Source organism: Eumetopias jubatus, unplaced genomic scaffold (genome assembly GCF_037043125.1).
Source record: "Eumetopias jubatus isolate StellerSeaLion01/CBP00866 unplaced genomic scaffold, mEumJub1_p1.0 scaffold_14, whole genome shotgun sequence".
Classification (NCBI taxonomy): Eukaryota; Metazoa; Chordata; class Mammalia; order Carnivora; family Otariidae; genus Eumetopias; species Eumetopias jubatus.
Genome location: NW_028274820.1, coordinates 107,699,557 through 107,721,264, shown reverse-complemented (window position 1 = coordinate 107,721,264; position 21,708 = coordinate 107,699,557). Strand labels below are relative to the sequence as shown.

The following is a 21,708-nucleotide window of genomic DNA, read 5'->3' as shown; positions in this document are numbered from 1 at the left end:
CGGCCCTCCAGTCCTGGAGGGGCCTTCCCTGTCATCCGCCCCCCGGTTCTGAGACCCCCACCCAGGACTGGGAAGGCGCAGGAACTCTCTGCACACGCGCGCGCGCGCGCGCACGCACACACACACACACACACACACACACACACACATACAGGAGCGCGCGCGCAGGCCGTTGCTATGGAGAGGCCGGTTACCAGAGAGGCTGAGGGCGACAGGTCCCCTCCTCCAGGCCTCCCTTCCCTGCCTGCTCCCCCTCTCCGCCGACCTCCCCCCTCGCCCCGCTGGAGCTTCCGGGGCCCCTCCCGCCTCCTCCGCTGCCCCTGCCTGCAACCCCTCCTCTCTCTCCCCTCCCAGGGCCGGGCCAGGGGTCGCCCCAGAGGCTGGAGCAGTACGCCGGGGCCCGGGGTTCCCGGGTGGGCTCACGCCCTGAGGAGGACAGCGAGGAGGGACAGGCATCACCACCATTCGGGTCTTTGCCCGAGGAGGACCCTCAGAGAGTGACCCAAGCTGGGGCGCAGGTCTCGGCCTGGACAACCGAGAGGCCCAGCTGGCAGCCAAGCGCTGAGCCCCCAGCGAGTTTCCAGAGGGTCTGCAGGCCCTGCCCTGGCTGGGGCTGCAGGAGCCCGGGTGATTTACCACCTCCCGGCCTACTGGATGTATGAGGGGGTCGGGGTGCACCGCGGGGTGGATAACCCGAGAGAAGCCCAAGGCTCCCCCTTGGCCTCCACTGGACGTCGTTTTCCCCTTGCGCTTCCGGAAGCCCGGGACGCCCTGGCCCGCCACGAGCTCGCGACGAGCTCGGGCCACCTGGGCCTGCAGGAGCTGTTGATGGAAGTGCCACCTCTTTGCCCTGGGGCTCTATGAAGCGCTGGGCTCCCGGCCACTATAAATACCAAATCAAAGCAGAACTCAGCGTAGGCCTTGGGTCAGAGGAAGCTAGTCCTTATGACACTTCTAGACAGAGGCAAGCAGGCACTCGACTCCTGTCTGTTGACGACCCTGAGCACTGGCCCCGGCGTTTCCCGAGAGAAGAGTGACGACGGGGCAGGTCTTGGGGGCAGCGCCTGAGGGGAGGGGTGGGGAGGAGACGGGTCGCAGTGCTAGCTCCCCCCGGGCGGGCGGCTGGGACTGGGAGTGGGGGGTGCAGTTTGCTCTGGAGGGGCCCGGAGTGGGCGCCGAGGACCGCGGGCTGTGGGGCGGGAGGGGCGTAGGGTTAGGAGGGGCCGCCCTACTCCTCCCGGGCCGCCGTCTCCAGCCGTCCCGAGCACAGGAACAATGGTGAGGCAGTGGGGGAGGGGGACTGGGAGGAGGGCGCCAGGGTGTCCAGAAAAGGAGAAACTAAAGAGCCCCGCGCAGACTGTCATCTGCATGTGACAAGGTCTCTCCCCGCTCCTTTCTTTCTTCCTCTTGTTCCTGCAGCTGTGGGCCTCGGAAAACGCATTGTACACACAGATGTTGGGTTTCAGCTCTCGGGTCTCTGCTGCTCGCCCAGGGCGTAGCGCACCGGGGTGCCCCCACCTGTAGCTGAGACCGGGGGTCCAGGGCTGGGAGAGAAAGAATGTGTGTGGGGGGAGAAGGGCCAGGGAAGCGCGATGGGGTGACTGAGCGTCTGCGGGAGGCCAATCACAGGGCCCAGCAGACCTAGTCGCCCCCTCCAGACTCCAGCAGGGTCAAGGAGCTTGGGGAGGAGCCCGCGGCTGGAGTGCAGCCCGGCGACCCCCACCCCTGCGCTCCATTTGCCTGCTAGGCAGTGGTCCAGGCCAGGCCTTTGACCTGCCGAGGCAAGAAGGCAGATGGATTCCACGGTTTCACTGCCGCCTCAGCCCAGCTTCGGGGCTAGAGACCTGCACCGCGCCTGGGCGAAAAGGTGGCAAAGTTCTCACTCCTTCCCGCCGTGGGCAATGCGCTTTGTACGCGAATTGGAGACCTAAACACTTGAGAGTAAAGGGGGGAGGGTCAGGAAGGGCATTTACTCTCTTGTTTTACCAGCGTAATTGACCTGCCTCGATTTGGAAAGAAAGCAAAAGGCACCCCATGGCAAAAGTGGAAAAACTAACTCGAAAGAACAATTTGCCATAAATTTTCCACTTGCAGAGTTTGGACACCCCCACCCTTCCCATAGCAGAGGTCACGGTAAGGCCATGCGGGCTGACGGTTCTTGCCGAGTCCCCTCTCTCCTGAGCGCTACCCTGAACTTGCCGGGTTTGAAGCGCGCTGGAGCGGTGGAAGGGCGGAAGGCTGAAAAGAAAGAACAGGCGAAGGCCCGGGCGTTGTACGAATGACTGACAAAGCCGATGTCCATTCATAGTCTCGGGCGGGAGAGGGTGTTCGGAGAGCCGCGGCCCCTTAGCCAATTGCTGTCAGCAACATGTGGGGGGGGGGGGAACATCGCTATAGCAACCGGTGGCTGGGCCGCGAGCCGCGCCGCCGCCGGCCGGGTGCGCGCCGGGCCGGATATAAGGCGGGGCGCGGCGGCCGCGCAGGATGGAGCTGCGCGCGCGGCCGGTGGCCCTGCGGGGACTGTCCCGCGGCGGCCCCGCGGCGGTCCTCGCCGCGCCCCGGCCCCGAGCGCCTCGCCCCGGGGCTGGGCCAGAGCGGCGCGCTCAGAGCCGGGCGGAGCGGCGGCGCAGAGCTGCCGGTGCCCGCGGGCTCCGAGCGGGTGCCGCAGCCGCCGCTGGAGCCACAACGCACGGCACCTTTGTCTACGCCGGCCTCCCGAGAAGTTTGTGGTCAGAAGCAGGATGGACCCGCTCGTCTGTGGCTCGGGCGCAGGGAAACGGCTAGCCGTGGTGATGGCGCCTCCGCTGCCCGCGGCCGCCGCGCCCCGAGGCTGTTCGGCCCGGCGCATGCCCCCGCCCCCCTCCGGCTTGGGCGCTGGGCACCGGCCCCTCTGCAGGTAACCAGGAGCTCGGGGCCGGGGCGCAGGCACCGGTAGGGTTGCAGGAGAAAGGAGAGAAGCTGGGGTGGGGGAGGGAGGAAGCAGGAGGGACCCACCGAGGGCACCGCCAGGCGGGTATAGGTAGCAGGGCGCGGAAACAGAGCTTGGGGAGGGGGGAGGGTGCGCTTGGGGGCTTGGATGGGCAACCTGGACGTCGGAGAGCCCAGGGCAGGGGCTAACTCAGACTCGAAGCAGGACACCTGTCAAAGGCTCTGGCTCGCGGGGGGGAGGTCTGAGGTCATCCTCCAGTGGGTTTTGGTTACGCATCCCAGGGTGACCCGGTTGGTGGTGCAGAGATTGAGAGGGGGTGGCAGCTGTCCTACCCCCCACCCGTCCCTTGGAGACTGGCAGGACTGGGCTGAGGCCCTCGTTCTTGGACTTCCCCCGGCCACCCGGGCAGTTCAGACCATCAGGGGAGAGGGGCGTGGGGGGGGGGGTGGAGCGCACGCTGATGGGCAGGGGTGTGGGAAAAGAAGAGGCAGGATGGAGGGGAGCCAACGCGGGGACATATTCCTCCCGCCCCTTTTGGGGTGCTCTTCACTGTCCTCTTTTGGTCGGGGCTCGCGCCTGTGTGCCATGGGGTGTTTCAGTTAAGGGGCACGGGATGGGTACGCAGGGAAGAGCGAGCGAGGAGCAGGTGGGGTCGTGGGTGAGATTGCAGGATCTTTTGAGCACACCCCCCCACCCCTGCGCGCGCCAGTTGGAGAAGCGTCTCCGAGTGGCCACCTCCCTTCCCCCAAACGGAACCTGCGCTTTCTCGGCCCCCCGAGGTGAGGCGGCCGCGTGCTCGCGGAGAGAAACTTCTGAAGGAGGGACTTCATTTCCTGTCTTCCTTAACTACCTGTGTGGTTCTGAACTGTAGCCTCCTTCGAGGTTCTAGAGTAGTTCCACTCGAGGCAATCAGACGGACCCCAAAATTAGGGGTTGAAACCACAGCAGAATTGGCTTTTAGGGCCGGAAAGAGTCTCCCGCCCTTTTGTGTCACCAGTGCGCTGAACTAGCCGCGCTCCACGCTGGACGGTTGGGGGGTCTCTGTCACAGTCGCCAGGGCACCGGAACGCACACCCCGAGGGCAGCAAGGACCCTCTCTGCACAGGTCCCCACGGGGCTGGCCTGCTGTTCCGGCCTTGCCTCCGGCCCCCTGCCCCTGCGCGTCCTCCTGCTCTGGGTTCCAGTTCCCGAGCTAAGTCCGCAGACAGCGGTCCCTGTTCGGCACACGGAGCCTCTCCGCCTGGGGTCCAGGGCGCAGCGTGTCCACGTGGTCTCCGCCCAGACAGCCTTCCCCGAATTTAGACGCAAGCGAAAGTGCGAGGAGGTGAAGGTTTGTGTGCAGGAGGGGGTGGGAAGCTCATTTCTTTTTATCAACCCAAGAGGAAACGCCCCCCACCCAACCAAGCACACCCACTTGGCTCTCGAGAAGGGGGTGGCCGTGGTGGGGGGAGCGCCGCAGAGACGTGCGTGGTGAGCCTGTGCAGGCTCCTGGGTGGATGGATGCGGGCGTTGTTGGGGACCTCAGCCGGTGCCCCACGGCCAGCGCGCTTTGCGGCGCGGAGTTTGGGCCAGGGCATTGTCCCCTTGGGGAAGGGGGCCGGGGACCTCTTGGAAACCCCTCAGTGCTGTGAGTACTTGCGGCCCCCAGGAGCCCTCAGCCCGGGCGCTGCGGCCTGTCCCGCGCTGCGGCCTGATCTTTGGGACCTCTGTGGGCTCCGGTAAATAAGTGAGGGGGGGGGGGATCGGGCAGAGGAGGTGAGATAGCCCGCAGTCCGTCCAGCCGGGCAGGGCCCCAAAACAGACCTGTGCTCCAAGGAGCGCCACCGCGGCAGCGGGGTCCTGACCCGCGAGGCCGGGCGAGTCTAGGATGGAGCTTCTTCGCCTCGGAGGAGGAGGATGGGCAAAAACTCGAATCCTGAAGAGGGTTTGGTTCTTGCGGGGGCGGGGGGGGTACTTCTTGAGACCACCGCGTCACCTGACCGAGGAGGCGCGCTAGTGCGCGAGTCAGAGCAGGCCTCGGGACCGATTTGCACGCCGAAAACACGGGTCGGGAGCGGGCGCATCAGGTGTATTGGCTGAGCGTGAGTCTGTTTGTAGTAAGAACGCCGGCAGAGAATCTGAAAGATGGCTAGGGGCAGGATTTTTCTTGGGGGGCCGATCTTTCCCGGTCTGTTCTCAGCTGGTCGCTCTCTGTTCTCCCCGAGACAATTTGCTATGTATCAAGCTCTACTAAAAATTAGTTCACACAACGGTAGTTTTCCCCCTTTAAAGACATAAATACCGTAAATCTTCCCTGATGTCTTACAACAGAATAGTTCCCCAAAACTGATGTTCTAGGAGCACTTAAAGCTGGTAAATAGACAATTTATTATCTTTTGCATATTTATATTTGTGTCTATGCCTAAAAAAATAAACAAATGCTTATTTTAAAACAGGGTACCCCCACTTATTTTCATTTAAGAATAATTATTTCTTGGACATTCTTTTCTCTTGCCTATATAGGCTTTTTTTTGTTTTGTTTTTTGGCTACTTGAATGGCAGATTTGCAAGTACAATTTCATCTGTGCTAGGAACAATGGCTTTCACTTGCACAAAGGATTTCTCCCACCCTGGATTCAGACCGAAATGCCTCTTGCTCTGATAATAGCTTCTGAAAAGATTTTGTAATGCAGAGAATTAATACATGATTATTTCCGCCTGACTTCTCTCATTTATGAGAATTCTGTGGCAAATTCCAAATTAAAAATAGTTCAGTTAACAGCTTTAAAAAATACTTTTGAAATATTTTAAGACACTACCCTCCCCCTATATTTTTAAGTTTGGTCATTCCCATGGCCTGAAAACTATTAAAATTTTTGATCAGCTTTAGAGTCATAGTTACTATATTTTAGTAAGTACATTTTGGTAAATCTAGCATGAAATTTCCAAATAATTCTAAAATTTTTCATCTGGGAAAGCAAAGACAGATTTGTTATAGCGACTAATTAGTAGTCTCTAAAATCAAATTCTAAATTTTACAGGCAAAGGGATGGTTGCAGTCATAGTCATGTCAAGGTGCAGAGGAACATAAGATGAGGCTGGGCTTGCAAAACCAAGTCCTTAGGAATGATACAAATGAAAACACGCACAGGTTAGAAGTTTCATAGTAATGAAATTAAATGCCCATGCCCATAAGTTTTGGGTACAAGTGTATTTTAAAATTGAAGTCAGTGGCTTAGGCACGGGGCTGCTATTGTTAACTGTTCACAAGCTTGGAAAAACACTCACTGTTGCTACTGGTCCACAAATATTTGTTACCGTGAAGTTTTGTGTTTGTGTGCTGCCTTAGTTCTCACAACCAAGTTTGGGCATAAAATGTTCTCTTTTTTCTCTTTCCTTTTAAGCTTACCACATGGACAGCTAAAGAAAAAAAGTTTTGAAGATATTTTGCCATAAATGGCTCAGAAGACAATGTAAAGGAAGCCCCATGCACCTTCACTTACAAGCACAGATCAAAATAGTTTAAATAGGTCAGGACAACGCCTGTAGATTCTAATTCCTAAGAGCAATTCCACAAATTGTCTCTGTGGTCACATTTATCTTAAATCATAGCTTCTGCAATATTTTACATTCTAAATTCAAGGGGTTGCAGGTGGAAATGGTTGAGTGGAAGAAATATGCAATATTATACCACAGTTTACTGTCAAGATACATCTAACCTGATATAAAATTGACTTAATTATTCCTGATTATTTTTTAAAATCATACTTTTCCTGCATCTGGAGCTTAGCATTAAGTGCTTGTGTGTGTGTGTGTGTGTCTCCTACATCCTGGGGTGCACAGACACCAGCACTCCTGTGTGATCTCAGCCACCGCACAGTTCCGCTTTTAAAAGACGCCTGACTGTAAATGTCAAAGTCATAAATATTTCAGCATTATTTTCTTTCAGTTCCAAGTCAAGACTGACAGGATGCTTCTAATTAGTCGAGGGCTCTCTGCAGGGCCCAGCCCCAGGACAAAATTTGGGGAAAGCACATGTAGTTCAAGTTGCTCAGCCTTGGGCAGCAGGGACCCAGAAGGGGAGGAGGCTGAGGCCCACCCCACCCAGGTCACACCTGGAGCAGAACCTCGGATCAAACTCACTCTCCAGCGGATATCAGGCTAATTCTTTTCTCTTAAAGCTGGTGGTTAGCAGGGATTAGAAGTTTTGTTTGTTGTCTTAATAACACAAAAAGAAAGGAAATAAAATAATCAAAGTTATTTTAACTCAATCACTATGCCAAAGAGGGGAGGTCACTTTAATTTTTTTTTTGAAAAATTTCTATAAATTTTCGTTTCTTCCGGGATTCTTAAGACCTGACTAGCAACCAGCAACAGTTTTTCCTCCCGCTGGACCCTTCCTCTCCTCACTGGGTAGGTCGGAACCACTGGGGGTGCAGGGGGGATGGGCAAGGAAGAGTGACTTTTCCGGTTCCAGCTGAGTAGCCCCCGGCGGGCTGGAGAGAGGGTTCCGAGCCCGGCCCCAGGATCCTGTGACCTCGTCGTCACAAGCCCGGTGGGTCCGTCAGCCCTACCACCGCCTTCCCTCTCTGGCTCAGACCCGCTGATTCCCCGCCCACGCTCCTGTCACAGACCGCCCCTGCTGTGCGGGCTGGGCCGGGCCGGCTGTCCACAGCCATCGACCCCTCCCCTGGCTGCCGGAAGGGCCTCCCCGCCGACGGGCTGCGGGGGAAGGGGGGGAGCCTGGACCCCTCCCTCCGGCCTGAGACCACCGTGGCCCTTCTCTTCGGGACAGCTCCGGCCCATGCAGCTTGGAACTAGAGGACATCATAGAAAACGGGACTCGGTGGGCACGGGGTCGCGTCCTTTTTCCTTCCCCGCTTCCCTTCTCCTCTAGCAGCACCTGGGACCCGGAGGGGGATGGTGGTGCTGAGCAGCTGGGAAGAGGGAGAGCGGGATCCGGAGAGGAGGGACGCGAGCTCTGGGGGCAGTCACTCTCCTTGGCGTTTTTCTTTGACCTTTGAGTTAGTTCCACGCCGGCTGCGAAAGGGGCAGCGGTTGGGCCCTGCTTCTCTACCCCCGTTCGCCGGGCGCATCGTGGGTCTCGGTGAGCGTCGGTGCCCCAGCCGGCCGTGGCGGCCGCGTTTGGGCCCCCCTGCCGCCCTGGGAAGAGCTTCGGTGCGGCCTCCCGGCTGAGTGTCCAACCCGGGGTCTCTCTTTCGCCCCAGACCTGGGCCAGGTTGACGTGTGGGCACTGCCACCTGCCTCCGTGGCCTCCCACCTGGAATCGCGTGACAACCGGGCCACCCCGTGCCCCTTACACGGTGAGCCCGCGGGCACCCTGCGCAGCGGGACCCCGCGTCCCCGACTGCCCGACACCCACAGCCCCGGCCTTGGTCCCTGGCGCGCGTGCGACCGTCTGTCGAGTGCGCACTGCGCGTCCTCTCTGAACCGGGCTGGCCACCACACGCGTGTGCGCTTCACGTCGCCAGGCAGGAAGGTTCAGGAAGTCCCTGTTCCCGGGCGCCGTCAACCACGTGGGCGCGAGGGGTCCTCCCGACGCCTGGGCGGGATCCCCAGAGCTGGCGCTTGGCCTAAGTGAGGACGCGGGCACCTCCAGTGGTTTGCACTGGGGCGGGGTTGAGGGACGCGTAGTGACGGCCAGTCGGACCCGGCCCAGGCGGGGGGACAGCGGACGCCCCTCCTTCGGCCGCGCCGCCTCCTTTGTTGTCCCTGCTCCGTCTACCGAGGCGAGGCTGTCCCGCGGGGAGAGCGAACCGTTCTCCTGGAAATGGCCCCCACGGAGGTGTCGATTCGGCCTCTTTCGGGGAGCGAAGGGGCGGCCTCCCCGGCCGCGGAACGCAGACGCGGGGCGGCGGCTGGGACCCCGGCCCGGAGCCTCGCTGGCCCTCGGGCGCTCACCGCTGCCGGAGGGGCGCGAAGCAACGCGCGGCGCGGGCTCGGGGAGCTGGGCCGGGCCGGTCGCGCTCCCTCCCGCCCTGCTGGGCCTCGCTGCGCGGGGTGGGGTCCCTGCGGTTTATTTACCGGGCTCTGGCTCTCACCCCGCCAGGGGCGGGGACAGGGGTGCGGAGGGAGCGGGGGCGGCGGGGAGGGGTGGTCCGCGGCTCCCGGAGCTTTAACCTTCCGGAGGCGGCCGTGCCGGCGCGGAGGGAGGGGCGAGCGGGAGGGGGGAGGGGAGGGGTCCACGCCGGGGGCGACGGCGGGACCGGCCACACAGGCCTCGGGCAGCCCTGCGCGCCCCTCCCGCGCCCCCGCCTCTCCGTGTCCCCCACCCCCACCCGGGGGTCCTCCCGCTCCGTCCCTCCCTCCTCCCCCCGTCGTCCCACCCCCTCCGCCCCTCCCCTCTCCCTAGCCCCCTCCCCTCCCTCCCCGCCCTCCGTGAGCCTCCCGCCCTTTGCCAGCCTCGCCGTCCTCCTCCGAGCCGCGCATCCAGGCAAGAAAATCCAGCGTCTTTTCTCATTTAACCCGCGTTTCCATTAACTCAGTCCCGGCACCAGCTAATCCGCGGCACCGAAGGCAAAAGGAGGCTAATTAATGACCAGCTTTTCCAGTCAAGACCGGCGATAATTGCTTTGGTGGCCTTTATGATTACAAGCTAAAAATGGCCCGGCCTGACATAAGAGGCCCTGTGTACACTCGGAGACAGGAGGGAATGAGGAGGGGGGAGGCTGGATACAGAGCAGAAAGTTACTAATACAAGACCCATAATGAATAGGCCGGCCAGGCATTCATGGGGAAAAAAATCCATTTTGTTACCACGCGAAATTAGGTGGTGGAAAGGAGTTTGCTAATTGTTCTCATCTTGTAGCAACCGGGACCGAGGCGCGGGCGTGCGTCTCCATTCATTTACCGAGTAATGGTGGAGGGCGTGCTGGCCGGAGCCGCGCGCGCCCGCGTCCTCTCCGTCCTCCCGCGGCGTTTTCATTGTGGCTAATACACCTGCTAACGAAGCTAACGGGCGAGCACCATGCACCTTTTGCACGTGGAGACTAGTGAAATGCACCCAAAGGATCTCCCCCCGCCAAAAAAAATACAATGAGAATCTGATGGTTTGTCTCCCTTACTCTCCACGCCGCGGAGAAGTGAACTCGTGGACCGTCATGTTTCAAATGCCCTGCAGCTCCTTTCAAGGAAGAGCGCTGAGGTGCGCGGCTTTGGAGTGTGTGTCCCGCGGGCGCGCGCGCAGAGGGGCTCAGGTCGGTGGGGACGTCAAGGAAAGGTTCCTCCAGAGGCGGCCCTCCAGCAGTGTCTCCAAGAACGTGGATGTGAAACTTAAGAACCTGCCCCTGATGGTGCTGTGTGCTGTAGAGTTGTTTGACCTCTCTGTGCTCCCGGCACCGCCCCCCCCCCAAAAAAAAAGCATTGTGGTGCATGCTTTCAGGATAAACTGCTCTATTTTCCTCACACCTGTTTGAAGAAGGGATGTGCGCTTTTCCTTAAAGCTGCAAATCAGCTGCCAACGACTTTGCCTTGTTAGGGTTAGAAAAACGGTGGCCTTCAGGAAAACAAGTAATGCTTCTAAGTTTTCTTTTGAAACGTTGCAATGTGTAATGTGCTAGTTAGAAATAACTTCCCTCCTTGTTTGCGGGGTGCTGGTTCCGGATGGCCCCCCCAGTGGCTGCTTTAACACCAACATGGTGCTGTGCTGAGCTTTACGTTTACCTTGCGTTGGAAAAGGGTGGTTTCCAGGAGGTCATAATTTGTTAGGTGCTAACGCATGCCTTCTCTCCTGTTCTGCAGAAAAGCAAACTCAAGCTTCTGCCGCATGGAGCAGAGCAAGAGGACTCGACCCCGTTCATCGTGCTGACCCTGGTCTCTGTCGTGGCCATGGTCGGGGTCCTCCTGGCCTCCGGTGTCATCTACTGTTTGCGCCACACCTCGCACTCCCAGCTGCAGGAGAAGCTCTCGGGACTGGGGGAGCACCCCGGCCCGGATGCCACCAACGCCTACCAGGTAGGGGTTCTGCTGGGTTCTGTTCACCAGTGCGCGGTCTGTGGCCCCTCCCCATTCCCAGCGCTTCATGTAGTCACAGTTTGGGTTTTTTCAGGAAGACGGTTTGAAACTGCTCATCAGCATTCACGTAAATACCTTGTAACCACAGTTTTACTGCTTTGTGTTAATCTTACTCTGTTCTCGGCTCATCTCAGTTAGCTGTGAAAAGCAGGTTGCTCATTAGAAATGTTGAAACAAAACATGAATTATGTATTATCTGTTATCTTTCTTAGTTTGGCCACTATTAATGAAAAATGCCAAAGTTGCAAGATAAATTGGTTGTGTAGATGTTTGAAGATGTCTCTTAAATCATCGACTTCCTCCGGGTCTTCTATGAAAAGATCCTTTGACCTGATCCATCGCCACCCCCTGCTAGTATTTGGATAAAGTGAAATCTAATGCTGATCAGTGGGAAGTAAGCCAAGGGCGTCTCCATGAGAGTGAGGGTGGCCGCTGGGCGCTGGAACTCCCAACCATTCCAGACACACCTGGAGATGAGTCAGAAGCCAATGAGAATGTGAGGATGCAGATGCAGACCAAACGGGACAGTAAAAGATTTTTGGACGTTGTGTAGCACGCACTTTATATTTAGTGATGTCCTGCAGTGAGAATGAGCAACACCAGCCCAAGGCATAAACAAGTCAGGGCACAACTCAGTATCGTTCCCATTTGGGAAGGTAAAATACTTAATCATCGTTTTAGAAATTCAGTCAGTATGTATCTGTGAAATATTTTCTCCCGTTGGACTAGTAGATTCTTTGTTTCCTCTACTCACATGATTACGATGTGTAATAGGTCTGTCTCATAAATAAGGCATCATATTTTACAATAATATGTAAGTTGACGTTCAGTCATCACAGTCATATGGGGGTGGGGGGTTTCAAGCTCTTTCTAGAACCACCGTCCCTCCAAACTGTCCTGCGAGGTGCCCTCCAAGAACTTGTCTGAGCTAGCTGCTTTTCCTCCATAGGCCACCCTGACACTGGCCCACAGAAGGACCTGGGATGAATTTATAAAATCACTATCCTTAAAAGAGACCAAGAGATAGCTTTCTCCCCCCATTCAAAAATTCTTGGTATTGTCACTGAAGAGAGAAAAGCGCTGGCTTTCTGGAGGAGGTCACGAGGCTGGTCAGTATGATCTTCTCTCATAAAGAAATGGCACCTTCAAATGTGTGGGAGGTGGCATTTCAGCCCCAGTGCACGGCTCTGCTTCAAAGCAAAAGAAAAATCACGTTTGAAGAAGAAGCCCAGAAAAAAAATGTCACATAAACTAGTAAGAATTTATCCAGAAATTCTGTTGAGCAAGACCATCAGTGTAGGATGCCGGGGCTTCTGGGCCATGTCTGTGCCAGGACATAAATAAATTATCACACCAGTTCTGTTCTGTGTGCAGGAGACGGGAGATCACACGGGTGGATTTTTAGAAAGCATAGCATCCTCTGATACACTTTGAAATTCAAATATAAAATATTGATAGAATGGAAAGGTTGGGCTTGCATGCAGAAATGACTCAGTTTGGCAAAAATACGGGTTGAAATTGCACACTTAGAACTGAGTTTGTGATAATTAACAGAAAAAAATCTTCCCGGTGACAGCTCTAATTAATAGTATCTGTAATTAAAATCATGCCCTTCCAGCAGGAAAATTGTTTGAATTTCTTGGAGTGACCTTTTTGCTATTCCTCCTGGGGGCATGGTGGTTAAGTTGATATTGATTTTATAATGAGCTCTGGTTTGTTTAATAAGAATCTGTAATCCAGACAATAAATGAAATGTGTGCTTTTCTTCAATCCAGATTAATAAAAAAGGGGGAAAAGCACAGAAAAAACTTTCCCTTTGAAAATATGATCTAGGAAAATTTGGAAATGAAATTATTATAAAGATTTTGTGATGGGCTTAATTTCGAAATCACTGTGAAATACCTCTCAGGGAACCACCCTGGTTAAATGCAGACGTTTGACCCAAAGTGGACGATCTACTGGGGAGAAGATGCTAGTGCTTGAGCTGTTGAGTTGTTTTGGTGTGTGGCTAGCAGAGCAGGACTCCGCCAACAGGGTTGGGATCTCAGGGAGGTTGCCTCTAGATTTCGCTGAGTCACGTGTGAAGGACTCTTCACCGAGTAGCCGCAAATAGAGGATGTCTGCCTTTGTAAACGAAGCAGGTATTAACTCGGGAATGCGTCCACACTAAACTTGGCTTTTCCAGAGCTACCACTGAGACCCCCTTGCAAGCTTCAAGTCTGTCTGAGAAGTTGTTTAAAATATTGCAAACGTAAAAACAATTTCAGGAAAAGTTGCCTTCACGCCGTATTTCTTTTTAAACCATTGAACTTCTGCACTCTGCTAATCCTATAATACAAGTGAAGTTTGGATAAACCTCCTCTTAATTCCCAACACCGAGTGACGAGGAAAATGGAGCGATTCAATATCATGCCTTATTTCATGCTCAATCATTTTTATAAACTCTCCGAAAGAGATGAAGGTTGTTGTGTACGGAGGTTAGAAGCAGCTGCCTGGGAATGAGGAACGCGGTAGGCAGTGAGGTAATAAGTTTTATTTATGTCCGAATGTGAACTTACCCTTTAAATGGACGAACTAATTGTTCTCATCAGAACATGAGGAGCCTTTGGGTCCGCGGTGAGGAGGGGGAGCTCAGGGCCGGTGGTCCGAGGAGGCGCTGGTGGCCTCTGGGATCCTTCCTCCCAGAGAGCCACAAAGGAGGGTCCTTCAGTGCGCGGGTAAACAGCATGGCAGTGGACTCGTTGCAAGAGAGCTCGGGTGGGGGCGCCCCACCCCACAGCCCACCCTCTGTAAAGCCCTGGCCCACGTCAGCCCCGACAACGCACACCTTCTAAGATTTGCTCTCCCAGGCTCCTGGCGGCTGATGATGCAGAGCCCCCCTGAGCTCATAATTCATGGTCTGCGGCTTTGGGTTAGTTACAGTGCATTCATGGAGTGTTCCAGAATAGTCAGTGGGCTTGTCTCAAAATTGCTTCAAAACAGTGAGTAGTTTGCAGTATTAGGTCCCAATGCAAACACATTTAAACCTTTTTTCTCTTCTTCCACAGAATAGAGCCATTTCATAGAGCCAGCATCTTAAAGCTTAGCTTACATGCGTGTAGGAGTATGTGATATTTTGGTTTGCTTTACCTATTGGAAAATCAAATATTTCTTGATAGACTTATATGTTAGCACTTACCAAGGGATCAGTCTTACCAGATAATCTATCAAATTTTAATTTCCTCAAACTTGAAAGAACTAGGTATATTAACTTTCAGAATAACGGAAATCCATTTTGAAAGGCCATTTTTTTTAATGGCCACCAAACTTTGCCCCAGTGTTTTACTGAACGTTATTTTTTCTTCTAAATACACGAAACATAACGTATTTGGACTAAATCTGTACTTCATTACCTAAAAAGATGATTTCTTTACTTTTTTTCTTTTTTCTCCCCCCAAATTGGCATGTCGGTACATAATATATATGTCGTGTGTGAGCACGTCTGCTTGCTGCTGGTGTGTGCGGTCAGTGTGGAAGGAGGTGTGATGCCTGTGCCCAGCACACGACGGGCGTCTCCTCGCACGGGAGGCCCATTTCTGTGGAAGGCCGTCAGGTGAAAATGCCGAGGGAAGTGATTAGATGACTAGAACACATTCCCTCCTCTCTCTCTCTGAGTCTCTTTGAGTGTTGCATCCGTTTCCCGGAGGCTTTGATCACCTTGGAGCAGGAGTTCAGCGCTCGGCCGGCCCACACCCTCGGCCCCACACGAGCGCACAGACTCCTGCGGAATTTCCAGCAAGCCTCTTGTGATGGGTTATTTCTCAATAGCCAGCACGCTTCCTTATCGCTTGGAGGCCTTTGGAACCAGCCCCAGAGGAGATCACGCATCTGGGCGCGGCGGGCATCCCACTCATGGGCAATGACCAGCGAGTGACCTCACGTCAGGTGCGAGGTGGCTGTGATTGGGGTGTCCCGTCCACTCCGGCTGAGGGGCTGGTGGCCTGAATGCAGCCCAAATCCTCATCCCCCCTGGGCAAGGGAGAGCCGGCCCCTCACAGAGGGCACCTGTCACAAGCTGGCTTATTCTCCGGGGCCTTGAATTAAGGGATCCTTCTTTTTCTAAGGCAGCTTAATCTTTTGTAATTGGTACAATCACTCGTTAGAGAAGCGTTTTCCGATTTAGGTAGAAAACGGGGACTCTCCTGAGGTTTGCCTGAACCCACCACAATCTCCTAAAATAGCCCATTTCAGTCAGCTGTGTATCAGTCAGAAAGAACGGCCTTTCTTTGCTTTACATGTAAATTTTCAGGTCAAAATAACTTTTGTGCAACTTCCCAGCAAGAAAATCTATCCCGCTTCATAAAAGGAAAAGTGCCCTCAAATATTATTAAAGAACTTGGGTTTTTATCCTAACCCAGTCAAGCCTGAGAATTGGGATTTTGCTAGTTTTGCCTTTGTAAGAAGCTGCAGTTTGCACCTCTGTGTGTCGGGAGAGCTCTTTTGAAGCTTTGCAGACAGAGCTGGTGTTTCATCTGGTCAAGGGGAAGCCAGGCTGCTGAGGGAGAGGACTTGTCCTGGGGTCCCAAGCGCCTCGATCCCAGAAAGAGGCCCGGGCTGCGCTGTAAATTAAGCACACGCCTCTCCACACAGTCACGTGGTAACGAAGGAGAACTTGTAGACTTTTGCCTTGCCACAAGGAACGCACCTGTCCCAAGCATTTCGAGAACATGTGTGTGTTTGCGTGTGCATTCAGTTTCAAGTGATCAGTTCGGACCAACAGGCTCTGTTGAGTAGATTCCTTGCCACCCTGGGTCTGAACATTGTCCTGTAAGGCGTGAATGTGTAGTGCATTTATCTCATAAACCTTAAATTTTCAAGTCCGCAGTTTCCAAAAGCTGCGGCTGCGCGCCCATTCTCCAGCTTCTGTGCAACGCGTCTCCTCAAAAATAGCTCCTGAGATTTGGAAATAAGTCTAGAGGAGGCGGAAGGCTGGAAAGATTGCCAAAAACATATCCAAACACAAAACTGAGACATGTCGCTGTCCTAATATAGCAAGCCATCTCCCTTGATCAAACGATAATAATTAGATCAGACTTAATTGAAAATAACAGACCACTCGAGATAATCTGGAAGACAAAAGCTTGCGATGGCTGGTGCAAGGAATCCCAGAGCCTGGATGCTGTGTCTTCTTTTCATTCCTGGGTTGCCGGATTCTGTTGTACGTTTGTGGCCTGTTAGCAGATCTGGATTTTACCGGAATAACCGTCTCTTAAGGAAGGACGGCTGAGGGGAGGGGAGGAAGTTCCAGCCTCACCTCTGCTGTGTCAGGCACTCGCCCTGCGTGGGTCCTGTGGTCCGTGAGGGCCAGCATGGGAGAGCGCACCTTGGAGGCTGCTGAGGGAGGCCCCGGCTCGGGGCCGGCTCATGAAGGTTCACGCTTTTAATCTGCTTTAATGCAGTTTTCTGTCGAAGTCAGAGTGTGCTTCCATATTGCAGAGGCCAGGGGAGCTCCTCCAAGGGCAGCCCGCGCACTCAGGAGCCTCCCGGGCCCTGTCCCTTGTCCCCCGCCAGGGCCCAGGGAGGGGCTCTGCAGCTCACCCTGTGCAGCCACGTGGGGAAAGTAAGCATCGGGTCAGCTGTGACTTGTCCCGGGCCCTACGGCGGGCGGGTGGCAGAGCCGAATTAGGGCAATTTATAGCGTTTAGGCCCCGGGCGAGCGCTCTTCCCACTGGACGGAGCAAGTCAGGGGCCCCAGGAGCACTCGCACACGGGACAGGGCAGGACCTCCTTGGAGCCCCAGACCCGACAGTGCCCCTCCACCTTTCCCTTCGTGGTGCGAGGCTCCGTGGGGGTGTCCGGAATGGTCGAATTCACTTCTCTGCTCAGTTTCTGATTCCTTAAAGACGAGGAGTTTGCCATGAGACCACAGGAAGCATTAGTAAGCACAAGTGATGACACGGGGCGGGAATGCCGCCACCACAGTCTCATGACGACGGGCCCAGGGTGCCCCCTCACTGGGGTGGCAGACCCCACAAGGACAGGCCTGTAGAGCAGGAGAGGACAGGAGGGACATCCTTCGTGCTCACCCTGGAGGCAGGGACCGTGCGGAAGGGCCCGACTCCCGGGCCCAGGCAGGGCCGCCAGCCAGGAGCTCCTGCCGGGGACCAGGTCTGTCTTCCTCCCCGGGCCAGCTCCCCTGTGCTGAGGGCAGCGCCGTGGGGGAGCCGTGGGCATGCCGGTCCTCCGCCTCCTTTCACGCGGGGTTCACGTCTCAGCTTAAACATTTCCTTCCCAATATTTGCACTCGTGGGAAAAAGAGACCGTGATAGCCCCGTTCCTTCCAGGCCTCATGTCTCTCTGCGCCCCAGCCACGAGATGGGATGGAAGGAGCTGTGTGCTCTTCACTGGGCTGCTGAAGGTCGAGGAAGGTCACGGAAGTGTAAGTGCATCTCAGTTCTAAATTCTGAGGAAGGACAGTCATTTGGGCGAGGGGGGTGCTGGGGGTAGGAACCATTGATCGCCTCCCTGCTCAGTGTGTTTATTAAGGGTCGTATTCGAACAGCTGCTCTCTCTCCTCTGGGCCCCGACTCAGAGGTGGGCACACCTTCTGAACCAAAACTTAAGACCGTCTGTAAAGAAAGCACGTACCTCCGGGGAAATCCGGACTTCTGTGAAGTTCGGCGCATTCTGAGGCGCACGGTTAGAGTGGGCGCAGGTGTGGAGAGTCCTGCTGGCTTCTCCCCCATGTTTCCAGCACCAGACAGCAGCAAAGCCATCCCTCACATAACCCCGGGGTCGGGGGGACATGGCTGCACACCGGGCCCACCTCCCGCCCCGCGTGCCAGCCGGGGGCCTGGGCGTCGGGAGCCACCCTGTGGCTGCGTGCCCAGAGACGGGCTGCCCTCCGATTCTCAGAGGGGATGCTGAACTACTCTGAATAAGGGGTGCTGGCAGGAGAAGCTTACCAGCGTAAAGGGAAACATGCAGAATGGACTTCCCAGGGACTGAGACCAAAATGGCAGGAGGAGGGAAGGAAGGCATTCAGAGGGCAGGTGTGGGAGCTGGAGAGCGGGTGTAGGATGGTCCCACCGTGAAGTACAGCAGGCCCAGACTGCATGCTTCCAGCTCTGAGAGGCTTCCGCGTGGACTTCCCCGGGGGGAGGTGCGGGGGAGAGAGGCCGGGGATGGCCCTGTGAAGTCAGGCTCTCCACCTGCGGGAATGACACACCCACTACGGCCTGGAGTCTGTCTCGGGGTCGGCCTCGTGCACGGCAGTGCTGAGCAGTCTGGCAAACACGCCCAGGGTGCCCTCCACTCCGACTCAAGCCCTCGGGGGGCCTTAGGGGGCATACCCCGTGCTGAATGGCACGGAAGAAGGTAAGGCAGGACAGGAGGTGGTGGGGTGGGAAGCAATGGCTTGAACCTTCAGAGGTGCACAGGATGTGTGTTCACGAGCAGGGAGAGCTTTGCCAAGAGCAAACGCACACTCAGGTCCAGGAGACTCGGGCAGATGACAGTCTCCAAATGTCAAAGGAGAACATTCAAGGTCACAAGAGGAAGACCCACTCGGCCAGTACACCGCCTGCCCTGGAGGCACGAGTCCCGCTGGTTCGGCCGTCTGTCCTGCCCAGGGGAGGCCTACATGTCAGCATCACCGTCCCCCAAGGCCCCTGCTCCCCTCCTCCCACCTCGGGGGGCAGGTGCCCGCGAGCGGATTCCGTGTCGGCGTGTGGGTCACCCTTGAGGAGTGGAGCCGCACAGGGCCTGGGAAGGGCTGGATGGCCAAACTTAGAAGTGGTCCAGTGGGTTTCTTTCCAGAAAGCTAATTTCTTCTAATGAAAGAATCACGTTTTCTGTGACAGTAAGGATGGCGAAGACCTTTATTTCACCTTGGAGTTTACACTGGTATGGAGCGTGTGCTTGAGACGACAGTGCCGTGATGGTCCGCAGGGAGCCCAGGGTGGCCCAGGAGGGCTTCCTGGAGGAGGTGAGCAAGAGACGTGCTCAGGACGGGATGTGGTCGGTGCAGTGTCACAGTCATTTGAACAGTAAGGACTTTTCCTCTTACGTTAGAGAAGCTACATGATTGGGTTTCTCTTCTCCATCTAATTAGTCATCCCTAAACTTCATTCCTCAAAATATTTCCGTCTCCATTGGGGTTCTCTGCTTTGGGAGGATTTTGCTGATAATTAAGGATGGAATCTTGGTAGGTCGTTTCTCTATAGCAAGTACAAGACGTTCACGCCAGTGGTCTCCAGTGCGGAAGGTGACTTGTGAACAAAAGTATTCACTCCAGACTTTCGAATAAACAGCCAGGATGTGAGGGCGCTCAGGTTGCGACGTCGGCCGCCCCGGCGATCACCAGGGTCGGTCTGGCGGATCTGGCTGCCGAAGCGGGCGTCTGCTTCCTCCCTCCCGGCGACGCGTGCGTCCCCCTGAAGCTGCGCCGGTCAAAGAAGTCCCCTTTCCCGCGGAGGAGGACCTCGGTCCCAGGCACACACGTGGCTGCGCTCGAGGGCCTCCAGACAAGCTCCACGCAGCACGTGCATGAGGACGCCGGGCAGTCCAGGCCCAAGACTCCAGACACATCCAGATGAGGCGCTGCTGTGCAGTCTGCCTTTCTTAAAGAAAATTTAACAATTTTTAAATTCAAAATTTAAAAATAGAGCAACCAGCAAAATTACACGTCTGGGTATATGTTTGTGTGTGTCTGTGTGTATGATTATTTGGAAAATGGGAAAAGGAAGATTCAGAGATGCTTCTATTAGCAAGTAAGGCCAAATGTTTAAAATGCGTAATTCCATATGGTGTTTGGAGAACGTGAACACGACATACAGCTTTGAACTTGGACTGACTCTATGGCCTTCGGCCGAAATCAGCTGAAGGAGTTTGGGTGATGAATGCTGGGATTTGCAAACTGTACAGGAGGTCCGCGCCCATATGCAGCTAGACTTCAGTTCTTTGCCCAGTTAAAGCTAAAGGCTTGGATTTGTTCTGTAAGGAAGCATTTTATCACTTTCATTTTTTGTGAAGACAACAAAGCAGAAGAATAACCAAAAAGGAGTATTCGTAGAATTGCACCGAGTGGGGGAAATAAAATACAGATTTGTTTGTAAAACCAGATGGTTCTTCAGAAGGGACGTTCCACCCAGTCTCTGTGTTTCGGGACTCTCTCCCCCTCCCTGGCCTTCCTATCCTCTGCCACATTCAAGGAGAATGAAAATCCTGAGTTTGGTGGCCCCAAACTTTGAAACTGAAACAGGGGAAACCGGGACAAAAGCTCAGATTGTCCTGCCTGCTGCTCTGAGCTGTTGCTTTTCTGGCCGCGGACTGTGGCCTCCCTGCTCCTGTGTGCGGGGCGTTTCCTGGGGACGTCGTGAGTCTGCAGATCTCAGATGGGCTCCAAACAGAGCTTGGCTGGTGACCCGGACCCTCCCAGTGCCTCTCCTCCTGCCAACCCCAGAGCTCACCGCGCTCGCCGGACCCACGGGACGGCACCCTAGCTGGAGTCGTGCCAGGGCCACTGGAAGCACTGACTTCCTCCGAAGGAGCACCTGGGCCCTTCCCGGGCATGACAGACTCTCAGAAACCCTGACGGGGCCTCCGAGGCCGGCGCCCTTCACCCGTTTCACAGCGGAGGGAAAGGAGATGAAGAGGAGGGGGAGAGGGACTCACTGTGGTCTCCCGGCCTGCAGCAGCAAAGCCACCCGGCCGGGGCTCCCTGGAGCACTCTTCTGGCCTCGGGCCGCCAGGTCGCCATTCAGAGCAGCTTCAGATGGAATAATTGGGACCCAGAACGATGCGCAGGGAGACGCAGCTGCGTGGGGGACTGCCCCTGCCCCCGCCCCCAGGCCCTGCCCTTTGGCTTAATTAGGCGCCGCCACCACAGAATGGAAGGACGTGAATACCTTTTGTGTCCCTGGCCGGCTCCTCACAGCCCCTCGAATATCCCCTGTGCTTTTCTGTCTCTGAACCTTTGTGCAGACCGCTCCCCTCACAGTGAAAGCCCTCCCACTCAGCTTTATCCGTCCAGATCATTCCCATCTGTCAGCCTCTGCAGACCCCACACCCTCACTGAGCCTTCCCGCCCAGCCCGGGATGGCCGGCCCCCTTTCATCCGGACCCTTTGTTTTCCCCTGACACTGCCCTTCGCGTCTGTGGTCTCCGGCACTGGCCGTCTATCTGGGCTTCCTTCACCACCGCGGCGCACTGAGACAGGCCTAGGCCTGTTCCTTTCCTGCCGCAACAGCCTCCAGTGAATGGGAGGCGCACCCTGGTTCCCCGAAACGCCAGATCTGTGCGATGAACGCACAACACCCGGCAGGGGATCTTCTGCTGCTCAGGAGAAACTAACCGAAGCACTGCACTAAGACACAGATGTGAGCGGAGCCGGTGGCGGGGAAGCTCGTGGAATGCTCTCCAAAGCACCCCTGGTGCTGGCCGGCCGGCCTCCGAGCTGGTTCCCCGATGTGATGGTGGTGATGATGACAAACGAGGAGAATTCATTACCTTTTGAGCAAGAAGAAAGTTAGGAATGTGACAGACTTTTTTTGTAGAAAACAGCATCCCCCACCCCCACCCCCAGCCCACGTCAGGCCCAGGTTGCTCTGAAGAGGCGCAGGATTTATTTTTGATGGACTTGGCGACTTTGACTCGTCTGAATTTGAACCACACGTGTGGGGCCACTTGAGACTGGCTCTGCTCACAGAGGTCGAGCCCACGGGGCTGGAGCTGTGAACTTGGAAGGCACCGCGGACTTCTCGAGAACACTTGTAACTTCCTGGCGG

The 21,708-nt window shown here is 55.8% G+C and overlaps 1 protein-coding gene across 2 annotated transcripts in view; it reads left to right on the top strand.

The window, feature by feature from the left end:
- The window catches only part of PTPRN2 (protein tyrosine phosphatase receptor type N2), an 812,882-nt gene that overhangs the window by 692,859 nt on the left and 98,315 nt on the right, over positions 1-21,708 (top strand). For both annotated transcript variants that reach the window (XM_088018277.1, XM_028092397.2), the window contains one exon: positions 10,670-10,882. In XM_088018277.1, coding sequence (XP_087874403.1) covers positions 10,670-10,882 — 213 coding nt within the window. The remainder of the gene's footprint in view (positions 1-10,669; positions 10,883-21,708) is intronic.